Source organism: Chaetodon auriga, chromosome 1 (assembly GCF_051107435.1).
Source record: "Chaetodon auriga isolate fChaAug3 chromosome 1, fChaAug3.hap1, whole genome shotgun sequence".
Classification (NCBI taxonomy): Eukaryota; Metazoa; Chordata; class Actinopteri; order Chaetodontiformes; family Chaetodontidae; genus Chaetodon; species Chaetodon auriga.
The window spans coordinates 31,087,501-31,100,289 of NC_135074.1; the positions used below are offsets into that span (position 1 = coordinate 31,087,501).

General features: G+C 47.2%; 1 protein-coding gene across 1 annotated transcript in view; it reads left to right on the plus strand.

Annotated features, from left to right (window-relative positions):
* znf408 (zinc finger protein 408) overlaps positions 1–7,783 on the plus strand; it is a 15,280-nt gene extending 7,497 nt beyond the window's left edge. Inside the window, exons 5-9 of the mRNA XM_076734659.1 lie at positions 628–1,370; positions 2,816–3,025; positions 3,527–3,650; positions 5,142–5,375; positions 6,415–7,783. Of these exons, the coding sequence (XP_076590774.1) occupies positions 628–1,370; positions 2,816–3,025; positions 3,527–3,650; positions 5,142–5,375; positions 6,415–7,103 (2,000 nt within the window). The 3' untranslated portion in view covers positions 7,104–7,783. The remainder of the gene's footprint in view (positions 1–627; positions 1,371–2,815; positions 3,026–3,526; positions 3,651–5,141; positions 5,376–6,414) is intronic.
* The last annotated feature ends 5,006 nt before the right edge of the window (positions 7,784–12,789 follow it).

Here is a 12,789-nt window from a genome sequence, read left to right on the forward strand (position 1 = left end):
TATATATATATATATATATATATATATATATAAAAATAATGCCAGTAGCCGGTTAGCTTAGCGTAGCATTGCTAAGCTAGCATGGCTCTGGTTAAAAACTTGTTCTTGTCATCGCTGTGAGGCTGTCGACCAACCAGCAGAGACTCCAGGTCTTAGTCCAGCACGTAAACCTCTAAAACACCACAGCGTGTCTGTTTTACAGTGTTTTTATACAGACTGAACAAACGAGCTAGGCTAGCTGTTTCCTACTGATTACATTCTTTATGCTAAGCTAAGCTAACTGGCTGTAGCAGTGGCACCAGCAGTGTGTGAAAAGTTTTATGTTATTGTCACAGTAAAAGAATTTCATGATTATTTAAGGGGGTTTTTTCTGTGGAACTGCAACAAAACACAATTTTAATTATCATTTATGTTTCCTTTATTTTTTGATGAACCGTTTAATTATTTCATCTGTGAAATGACAAACAGCAGTGAAAAATGTCCTTCACAAACTCCCATAGCTGAAGGTGACATCCTCCAACCAAGAGTCCCAAAACCGCAAAGTGTTCGTTTTAGAAAGATATAAAACAGAGAAAAGTACCAAATCCAGTCATGTGAGTGCAGTACTGTCTGTTTTTCTCTGGACAGGTAACAAGGTGGAAAACAAGAAAGACCCAGAGGCCGTCGTTACCAACATACCCATCATTCCAGAGAAGGAGGGAGAGACTGGAGACAAACAGGAGGAGGAGGAGGAGGAGGAGGAGGAGGAGGAGGAGGAGGAAGACCAGCACAGAAGACCACACAGATGCATCAAGAGGAGTCAAACAGGACGAGGAGAGCTGAGAGCTGGGAGACGTGTGGACAGTCGCGCTGACAGAACGTCTCAAACGTGCAGTAATGACGTCACAGCAGCAGGTAGAGTCCCAGCTGCTGCAGACAGACAGACACTGTGTCTGTCTACAGACGGACGGACGGACGCTGCGCCCCCTGCTGTCCGCTGCAGCTCCCGCCTGGCTGCCAAACCACGACGCGTTCACTGTCTGTCCGGCCGGGCGAGGCGGCCCTCCGCCCGCCCCGACCCGCCCAAACAGACGGAGGGTCGGGGCCGGAGCTCCCCTCAGGCCGCCGCGTCTGACACGCAAAGGCCGCTTTCCGTGGAGAATCCGCAACCTGACAGTGAGGCCGCAGCAACGTCGCCTGCGGCCAGGCCGGCGCCAGCATGGCACCCAGAGGTCAGAGAGCGGCGGTACAGATGTTCCAGCTGCGGCAAGAAGTTCTTCCAGATCGGTCACTTAAAGAAACACCAGTTCAGTCACACAGAGGAGAAACCGTTCAGCTGCCACGAGTGCGGGAAGAACTACACCTCAGCTGAGAGCTTCAGAGCACATCAGGTGGGAAAGAGCCACGAGAGCCGCTGTGTCTCACAGATTATCTGTTATTTGACTGAATTCATCTGAATTTATTATAAATACATCACATAATCAAAATTTCCTTAACTTTGGTTGTTTGAGATCAGGGAACATGTTGAAAAGGACGTTTTACGTCATCGTTAACAGTAATGTGAGCGTCCGCTTTAAACTGGAAGTGTTACTGGAAATGAAATGAGTGTTGATGCTGTTTCTAAGAACGATTAACAAGAAGACAAAGACAGAAAATTCACTCATTCATTCGAACTTTATTTATACTGGAGAGGTCATTGAGAGGTGACCTTCACTGTCAAAACAAAGAACAAGTGATGTATTTAAAACTTTCCCGTTCAGAAGATGTTTTATAGTGAAATTAAGATAATTAAAATATAAAATACAGTTATGTGAATTACAAAAAGAGTTCAGGAGCTTTTAGATCAAATTTCTATTGATGATCTATTTGATTCTAAGGTGCCTTGTTTTGATCATGATTCAGGTGCACTAAAATTAAAAGTCACGAAGCAGCTCCTTTTCCAGGAAGAGGCAGAGAGACATCAGTGAGTTTCACCCCCCTCCTGCAGAGAGGACCCCCCAGCGCTCTCATAGAAACTACAGTCATGCGTCCATAAACATCTTAATGCTGAGTGACAGACAGAATCCAGAGGTTTAAGAGTTGATGCGTAACCTGTAAATCACATCAACGCATCTGAGACCGACATGAAAGTCAGCACTGTGCTGGAGAACAGGACACAGACTGAAGGTTTCAGTCGAAGTCGTATCACTAAGATTCAACAATGTATCAGTCAATGTGTCTCTTTTTACACATGAATATTATTTATAAGGATCCCTTGAATTTAGTGTCAGGATTGTTTCGATGTACCGAGCTCATTGAAGAATAAACTCGCTCTCTGGTGGACAAACTAGTGAAGACACTTTTCTAAATGACCAGACGGTCTGCGGACATTTCTCTTATTTATCGTCCAACATTTTCTCCGATATTGTCAGATAATATTTCTTTCTGTGCTCCCTCCTCCTCTGCTCCTCTGCTCCTCTTGCTCCTCTCTCTCTTGTTTTTTCGAAGAGGAACCTTTCCTCTTTGAAAAACACCAAAAGCTGATGTTTACCGTCGATTCCATTTGGAACATTTTCTTCTATCACAGTTGTTCTCGTCTTTGCTCCGTTATCTGCAGGAATAAAAAAAAAAACAAACGCTTGACAACTAAATAGCCTCAGAAAAACAAGCTACGCCACCGGGGGCTTTTTTTAACCGGGGGTGTGTGGGTACAGGGAGTTTTTCCTTTACTGGCTGCTCCTTCGTTGGCTGCGAGCTTAGTCATCATGACGAGCAGCAATTTGCTCATCCTGTGAATAGAAACAATAGCCGCAGTAATAACACATTTTATCTGGCATAATGGTGGTGTTATTTCCAGATGAGTCACCGGGGGGAGCGTCCCTTCTCCTGTCCTCACTGTGAGAAGACCTACGGCCTGAAGCGGGACCTGAAGGAGCACCTGGTGCTGCACACCGGGGAGAAACCCTACGTCTGCGAGCACTGCGGGAAGGCGTTCGCCCGCCGCCCCTCGCTGCGCATCCACCGCCTCCTCCACTGCAGCAGAATGATTTACACACAGCCTCCGAAGGTGAGGAGGAGTCCTGCTCGGCACTGGTGGGGGGTGCAGGTTCAGACCTCATGAGGACACCTGTGGTAAACAGTCCCACTGATGGTTTCACACACTGACCCACAGGTGGAGGTGACGGGCCCATGAAGGCAGACAGTAAACATGGATGCATGAACAGTGTGAGATTGAAATCTAAAGATTTTAAAGAACATGAGGACAGAGGGCAGCTTCATTCATTCATTCATTCATTCATTCATTCATTCATTCATTCATGTGCAGTGTTTCTCCTGCTGCTGCCGGTTCATCCTCCCTGCTGCTGTTTCTGACTTTTTAAGCAGGATTTCTTCTGAAAATGTTTTGTTTCCGTCTCTGCGCCCCTCAGCCCAATTTCATATTCTTCCACGAAACATCTTTAAATTTTCATGCCGGTCTTGTTTTTATTCCCTGACCAGCAGTTTGAACTTGAAGTGTTTAAAACGAGAGGAAGGACGTGCTGTGTTTGATTTGGGTTTTCTGCTGCAGGTGCAGTGCTCGCTCTGCCCCAAGCTGCTGGCTAACTCGGGCTCTCTGAGGAACCACATGAAGCTCCACACGGGGGAGAAACCTCACGTCTGTCAGCACTGTGGGAAGAGCTTCAGCCAGAAAGGTAAGGTGGAGTCTGATCCTGGACCTCCAGCGAGCCGTCAGACAGACAGCTGTGAGTTAACCCCTGCAGCTCCGGCTCTGTGTGATCTGTGGAGTAAAGGATGGAAAAAATGGATCACAGAAAGAGAACACTGCTCACCATATGTTAGATGTGGTCTAAATATGTTTCAAACTAAATATTTTGCTCCAGAATCCATTTTTTTTTCTTGATGTTAAACGTGTCGATGGAGCAGAAATGAGCAGATGTTCAAACTGATGAAGATAATCACCAGCTGCTTTCAGCCAAAGCCGATAAAGCCATCGAGCAGCTGGTGATTATCAAACTAACTTCGGCCTGACCTGCAGCTTTTCTCTCACTCACCTCCCGACTGAGGCTCACGCAGCCATTTGACTCGACTTTGTAAAAATGGAAACTTTGCTGCTCTGATGAACGAACGATGGGATGAATCGATCGTTTACGCGCCGAGCTGGACTGAGATCCGCCATGTTGTCTCGTCAATAATTGAGTGATTGGATGATGGTCCAGACAGTTGGCTAAACATTGGTTTGCTGTGCGGATCAGAGTTTGTTTTCCCAGAAGTGTAAAATATTTCATGAGCCAGACGCCCTCCGCTGTAAGAAGAGCGATCGACCTTTGGCTGCTTACAAGAACTGAGAGAAATGTGTTGAATTTTAAAGGATGGAGTTTATTAAAGTGCCTCGAACCTGTTTCGCTTCTGCAGAACTGTCAAAACATCACATGAAGTCTGATTCAGACCAAATGAGTCTGAACTCTGAAGTTCTGAAGTGTCTCTGAGTTCATGTGTTCATCTCCTTCATCCAATCATGTGTTCACAAAGTGGTGAACCTCGCTTCATCCTCACTGTGAACGACTGAGCCTTTCCAGGACGCTCCTTTCAGACCCAGTCATGACACCATCACCTGTTACCAGTCAACCAGTTTACCTGTGGAATGATAAAACAGGTGAGAAAAAAAAAACACACCTTCCATCTTCTGAGGAGATCTCCTGTTTACACGTATCGTGTCGACACTCCTGAAGCACACAAACAGCCTCTGATTCTGAATCTGGCGGCTTCGGAGGTGATAAAATGAACGAGGCTCCTGTGACACAGCCGGGCTAGCTGTTCCTTCACGCTAAGCTAACGACGAGCCAGAGTTCTGGTGTCAGAGCATTCGTTTAACGGTGAAGGACAGGAAACACGTTGTTGTCGTGGTCGCGCTGAGTAAACGTGACTTGATTATCCTCAGCGGGGGACTGTGACAGATATTTTTGGAACGCTGGGAGGACGTCTCCAGCTGGGATCAATTCCTACAATTCATGTTTCCATTTGTCAAAGTGACAACATCAATTCTGTGAGAGAAGTTAATCTTCACACATTATTGGACAAATGCATATTCACCGTGCCCCCCTGCGACCACAGCCCCCCCCCCCATCGACTGCCTCTGTCTTCCTGTCTGACTCTGACCGTCTTCCTGTCTGTCCGTCTCTCAGGGAACCTCGAGTGTCATCTGAGGATCCATAACGGGGAGAAACCGTACCCTTGCACCGAGTGTGAGCAGAGTTTCTCCCAGAAGCCGGAGCTCCGTCGGCACATGTTTTCCCACACCGGGGGCGGCTTCCTCTGCAGCTACTGTGGAAAATCGCTGAGGGACCCGCACAGCCTGAAGTCCCACGAGAGGCTGCACACGGGAGAGAGGCCCCATCGCTGCCCCGCCTGCGGAAAAGGTCAGAGCACGATACTGAAATTTAAAAGTCACATAAAATTGTGGGAAAACATCAAGGGAAACAGGCTGGAAAAGGCCTCTAATCTCTCCAGATAACTGATAATTCTGTGCAAAATCGGCACATCTCAGAGCTCTTTTTCTCTCAGTTTGGGATCCCTGTTCCCTGTGCACTGCAGTCCTTACCGAGTCCCACAGCGTCGCGTTTGATACCACGACAAGGAGGCAGCAAAGTCAGACAGTTTAAAGTTCCACACTTAGGAGCTTTAAACATGCATGCACTGATCTTTTTGGCCACTTAGCAGCACAGCAAGCAGTAAACACAACAGATGTGCAGTCGCGTCCAACATTCACCTTTTTTTTTTAGTTCCAATTTGGTCTCCAAAAAACAAGCTGCGGCTGAAAAACGAGTGCGTGAGGAGGCCAGTCGGGGGCACGAAGCAGCCCCTGCGTCGTGATTGGACGGCACAGGCTGCTGATCACAGGTTGTCCACATGTACTTTTTATGAAGCGGTAGGAAACTCGTGTAGTGAGTTCAGCAGTTGCATTATTGATGAACTTTTTTTGGGCAGTTACAAAGTGCCATTTCATCCCTCATGGCTGACTTACAGGCACACGGCATATTTTTCTTTTCACTTATTTATGTCAATTTTTTATCTTTTATTTTTTTAAAATGTGTTTAGAAGAGCCAGTGTTGATATTTGTGGACTCACGTTGCACAATTCACGCGCTGGAGTTTCAGAGTGATTTACACACAGTTTCACCTGAAGGACGAGTCTGTTGATGTTTTTCTTATTGTCAACATGCCCATTAAAATCGTGTGTGTGTATCACACAGACTCACACATCGTTGGTTTTGGTCTTTTAAGGGGACTTTATGACTTTAAGTAAAAGTTATAACAACACCAACTTCACCCTTCACATAACACATAACTGACTGCTTTGGTTCATACAGGGAATCAAACAGCGAACGTGAGTTTAAAGTCTAATTTGCACCTTCAACAGATGCAGAAAAATGTTTGAATGTTTGATTTTTGCTCCCAGGTTACACCTTGGCCACCAAGCTGAGGAGACACATAAAGTCCTCTCACATGATGGAGAAGCCCTACAGCTGCTACTGCGGCGCCTCCTACACTGTGAGGCAAAGTCTGCTGAGGCACCAGGCTCAGCACCGGACCGAGGGGGGCGCCGAGGAGGAGGCGACGGCGGCGGAGTCGGATGGAGGACGCGGAGAGGAGGCGAACAGCGGCAAGAAAGAGGTTGGGAGAGAGACGGCGGCTTCGGGCTCCAGCCACCCGAAGCCGATCAGAGGCAGACCCAAGAAGAACTCGCTTCCTCGGGGGGAGGGAGAGAAGGAGGAGGGTCCAGTGAAGCGGAAAAGGGGGCGAGGTAGAGGGGAGGAGAAGGAGGCGAGGCAGACGGGGAGTAAAGAAAAGACGGAGGCCTCGAGAGCAGGGAGGGCAGGACATGAGGAGGGTGACATCCAGCACGCCGTCGTCTACGTCCATGCGGACGACCTGTCCACGCCCAGCTCCGCCCCTCTGCTCCTCGCCTCGGAGAGCTCGCTGCCCGCGGGGACGGGGCAGGAGCTGGTGGAGGTGGTGATATCGGAGGGCGCGGAGCAGTGCATCGTGGTCCACGGGCAGCAGACGGTCGGAGAGCTGCTGATCCTACAGGAGGAGGGCAGCGGCCTCTGCTCTGTGGCTCAGACGGTGGAGATAAACACGGTGTAGCCTGAAGTCCTGCTTCCACGTCCCTGCTGGACCCTGCAGCAGGTTTCTGAGCCCAGACTCCACCAGCGTTCGCAGCTTCTGTTGATGCGACCTTCCCTTCAGTTTATTCTTATTTACACACCCCAGCCTGCCTTTGAACAGCCTGTACAGATCAGACATGAACTCATTAGAGGTAATGAGCTGCTGGAGGGAAGAGCGATACCAGTAGCCACTGTGATGGTTCCCAGTCGACAGCTAGAGCAGCAGAAGTCCTGCTCGTTTGAAGCCAACATGTTTTATTGAAGGTCTGCTGGTGTGTGTGTGTGTGTGTGTGTGTGTGTGTGTGTGTGTGTGCGTGCGTGCGTGCGTGTGTGCGCGTGTGTGTGTGTAAACTGGTCCCCGGGCCTCTTCACTGATGGATTTCTCTTGTTGTGATTGTTGAACATCAGTGCTGTGTTTGATTCTGACATCAGAAGCTGACGTTTACTGTTGATGCTTGAGATAAAACGAGAACTCAAGCTGTCGGAGTCCGTTGAAGTCAAACTGGAAATAAATCAACGGGACGTGACGTCGTCTGCATTTAGTCATTCGCTGGAGTTAAGCAAAGTAAAACAGTAAGACGCCCACAAACGCAGCATGTGCTGTAGGCGCGTCTCCACAGACAGACAGACAGACGGGGAACTGAAGGCATTTTCACTGTCTTCAAAGAATCCAGAGTCCTTTGACAAAAACAGTCGTGTTAGCTCTCCGAACACGGTTAGCTGAGGTCTGAACTAAGGGCTGTCTGAAGAGGTCTGTCTCTGGAGGGATCCTTTCTGTAATGTTGTCAGTCTGAGCCTGTCAGTGACAAGAACAAACACTTCAGTGGATTCACTGTGACGGATGCAGCTGACCTGGAGGAGAACGCTGCAGCCTGTTTCATGGCTGTTAGGCCCAGGTTTAAACATTCAGAACGGATTCATTCTGGGTTAGACTGGCTATCAAACCAGAAGCATTCACAGCAGGTTACCCTAACCCTAACCCTAAACCTAACCCGCACTCTGTCAACACGCCTGATCAATTCATTCAATATCAGTGAAGCACCTGTGAAATACCTGATGAAGGCTGCTCGAACCAAAGCTGCTGCTGAATAAATTCACCCTACGTGTTGACTGACTGTTTTTAACCATGTTCGGCACCGTTTGGCCACTGTGGAGCAACACGAGAAGCTTTAAACACAACACAGACGTATTACCACCATATATGGTTGGTAATGGTTATAGTTATAGTATATTAGACAGAGTCGAGTCCAATATTCACTTTCTTTTAGCTCCGGTTTGGTCTCCAGCTCGTCACACTGAATGCTGAAAAGTTAAATAGCTGAAATCTGTCACAGCTTGAGATCTTCAGGTATTTTACTCTTTTTAATTTTAGGGTTTTTCTTGTAGAAAATTGACGTCAAGCTAAATTTTTGCCGTTTGGTGGCAGAACTTTGCAACAAGCTGAAGGTCACTCGTTCGATATATTGTGTCACTGAGCAGGTTTTGGGCCCAAGAGCAGAACCACCAGAACACGAGTAAAACTTTTACCACCCTTTTAATCTTAAATTGGCAGAACCAGATTAGCAGCAACAAGTACAGTCTCTGGTGTTGTGCAGGGAATAAAACATCCAGCAGTCACAGGCAGACTAAGACTTGAGACGTGCAGAATACAAAGTCTTAGAGAGTCGAGTGACAGAGCAGCTTAAATACTGCACTGATTGCTCTGAGTCTCAGGTGTGTGATCAGGTGAGCAGGCAGGTGGGCGTGGCTGAGAGTGAAAAACCAGAGGGCACCGGTGAGCAGGTGAGGAAACAGTGGCAGCAGGTAAGAACTGAATATACTGTGACATCATGGCGCTGTAATGTCGACACTGGAGTCGTCTCTGAGCACCAGGTGAATGTCAGTCCGATGCTTACTCTCCTTTCAGCTCTGCTTTGGTCTCCACCGCCTCCTGGGTAAAACATCTGGCTCTTTAGCTGCTAAACGCTCCTCCATGTTCACCAGCTGGCCTCCGACTCTGCCTGCTGTCTGCTGCAGAGCTGAGGGTGGTCCGCTGATGATTCCTGTGGTCTCATCACTGCAGGTGACCCCTTTCACATTAAACGGCTCATCCACTCTTCATATGAAGCAGGTAATCGTCAGTTTCCAGAAACCTGGTTCTGGATGATTCCTCTATAAATACTGATGAAACCAGGCAGAGAGACGAGGAGAAGACACCGACGCTGGCTGTAAGTGCAATAAAAGCTGCTGATAAGAGAGACGAGCGGTTAATGACACACATGTTGGACGAGCAGAACGTACACCTGCAGAGACGTGACGTCAGCGTCATCCACGGAGCCATACGGAGCTCACCGGGCTAACCGTGAATTGTTATGAACGAGCTAAAAACAGAACAGACGCTAACTGTATGAACCACATATCTTAACAACCGGCCGACCGGCGCTGAATCCCTCCACATTTATGTCAGCTGTGATCTGAAGGTTTTCTTCTCCATGGGCCTCAATCAAGTTCTGATTGTATAATCGCACTGAGCTTCGTTTCATATCATCGCTCATTTCCTGTTGTCTCCCTGTTCTCCAATAAAAGCAATAAAAAAGCATATTACTTAAAAAACAGGCACAGCAGAGCAAAGCATTGTGGGTTAAATGACCTGCTGCGTGATGCTGAAGGAGCAGAGTTCTGGAGGCAGTTCGACCTCAGATGGTCCCTCTGCTGTTGTTCTCTGATTATATTATTTAGAGAGAGAACGGTGAGGCTTAGTCATGATGCTGAAAACGTCAGAGAGCTGCAGGATGATAGAAACCAGCGTCTGTGAAAAGCCCTGAACGCAGCCTAGATTTCAAAACATCTGACGCACACAGAGGAGAAGAGATGCATGGACTGAAGAAGAATCAGTCAATTCATGTTCCTTCACAACACAAGTCCACTCAAAGGCACAATATTGAGAGCCGAGCCGCTAAAAGATGCTCGTGTGTCCTTTTTCGGTCTGTGCAGAGTCATTAGAAGTCTGTTAGTGCTGCTCCTCCATCGAAGAGGTTCATTTAGAAACGCTTTAGCAGCTTTGACCCTCACAAACACATACTTGACGTGTTTTTTGGGCTTTTGTCGGTCCGTCCGAGTGGGTTCTGGTTTCTGTGTCTCAGTGTGGAGGACCTGGACTGGCCTGTTCAGAACCCTGATCTAGACTCATGTAACACCTGTGACCACCTGGAACACCGACCTGTTCACCCAGCGTCACTGATGCTCTTTTGGCTGAATTCCTGCAGCCAGGTTGTAAAATCTGGTGAAAGCCCGAAAGCAGCAGAGTTGAGGCTGTTAAAGCTGCAGATTAAAGGCGACAGTACGTCTCAGACGTGCTTTTGGATGTTCTAACAACGGCGTCTGAGCATTTCTGTCACTGAGAAACTGATAATCCAACAAGCAGATCCACTTAATGCAGTGACTGGTCACATGTGCAGAGGCTTAAACTTCTCTCAAGCTTTCTTTTTTTCATTCTTCACACAACTACTGCTATAAAGTGTAAGCACGCATCCTCATTTGTACACTTTTGATGTCTTGTCATGGAGTGTGGCCTTTCAGAGCAGCTATTAACGCGTCTGCCTTCAGACGTGGTCGAACACCAGCTCGTAAAAACTAGTTTTAAAGCAAACAGCAGCTTTTATGCCCAATGTGTTCAAACATCTGTGCCATGCTTGCATGTCCACGTACTTTTGGCCACGTAGTGAACCTCTGGTTGTATAGTTAACCACAGGAGTGAGAAATTCAGTCAAGGATGCAGCAGAAACAGTGAATACATCAGCAGCTGTGCAGCTTTTCGCTGGTGTTTCATGTCTGTTTCAGTGAACCTGGAGCTCCAGTCGCTGCTCTTAGTGTGATGAAGCAGCCTCAGTGGACCAAACTCTGTTTTAAATCTAGTGTTGTTTACACATGCGGTGTCCCGTAGGACGCCCAGCTGCTCCCAGCACTTCACCGGCAGCACTGTTCATGCTGCCGCTCACCCACAAGGTGCAACCTGCCCTCTGGATCATCTCCAGCGTTTCTTATGTGAGAAAGTTTGTGAATAAGAAGAGTAAATCGGACGTAAGGACGAGCTGTGCCTCCTCCTCTCTGTCGGTGATATTCTATTACTGAGCCTCTGTATTAGTTGATATTCAAAGGCCACGTTCCTGAAATGTTTTAATTAGCCTGGTTCCCTTGGCAGGGCTTAGTTTTCCCAGTCTGGATTTGGAATTTAAAAAAAGGGGGATTTAAAACCTCTTTAGTGAGATATGGAACATTTTAGAAGTCGATAGCCTGAGAGAAATTGCGTTGGCCCGCGCTCAGAAGGTCTCTGCCTGCCCATCTCTTCCTCTTTAACTCTGCTGCCTGTTTAGTCTTTTTGTTTATCTCCTCTCCATACTATCTGCATCTCGCTCTCCCTGCCTCGCTTCCTCTATTTCTATCCATCAGAGCCGGAGATATGACTCAGCCAGAGGGTCCGCAGACGTCACCCCTCTCCTCGCTCTCCAGGCTATTAAGTAAAAAAAGAAAATGGAGAGGGTTTTTTTTCCAGGCGGGCTCCGAGCTCCATTTTTAAGTAGCTGCCGCAGAGCTGTCAAACAGGATTCAGGCTGTTTCCCTAAACCGCTGCTGCAGCAGCTCAGTGAAACTTCAGAGTGATTTAGCGCTGCAGTGGCTGCAGGTTTCCCACTGAAATGCATCGTCACACTTTCTTCATCAGAGACACTTTTGACTTCAGCTGAGCATCCACCTGCAGAGGACGTGCACCCTGCTTCATCCTGCCCTGTTTTTAATTCATGTTTGTGGTTCGTTATGTGTTGATTCGGATGAAATAATCGGCCGTCACTGTCACTCATCTTTTACTTTATTCAACATTTATATTTATTCCTCTCAGTCTCATTAAATTTCCCTCATTTCATTCATCACATGGCCTCGGTGTTCTCTCATAATCACATCTCACGCTGCACATATTATCATGTAATTTAGTATTTACATCAGGAGTTCTGCCTACCCTGAACACCACATTAGAGAAAAAAGAACTTAATTTTTCCCTTTTGGTTTAGTTTTTTAGGTTGAGACCCTCGTGCAGAGAGCGTGGATCATATTCTGACTGCACGCTGCAGGACGGCGCCTCAACCTGCACAAGAATACAAACAAATCAAACCACCTGTTGAGTGACGAGCTCGTCTTCAGCGCCTTCGGGTCTCCGTTGAGTCGACTGCTTTGACTCTGCTTTACCTGCTTCCAGGTGTACTTTTTGGTTTGTTTTTGGACTTCTGGTGTGAGGCTGTTTTCATGGTTAGTTCATGGTTAGCCGCTCCAACGTGCTCTCTCAAAATCACATTTAATTTGAGGGTAAAACCCCTGAAGGTGCATCATCGCCTTTTCAAGCTCAAAGACACCGAAATGAACAAACATGAGAATGTAACAAGAAAAAGGAAATGAATACATGTTTCATATTAATTAGAATAAAAAAAAACTTTTTTTTGTCAAATACTGGCTGCTTTTACCTCTTCAGGCCTCTGCAACTGTTCACATGAAACAGTCTGAGAAGGAAAAATCAGTTTTTTATTGAGCTGCTCACAAACTGCACTGCGATGAGGGGCCTCAGGTAAACATGGCTTTACTTCATTAGTTAATAAGCCAATGATCAATCGTCAATTAGCAATTCACAGCCAGGTTATTTG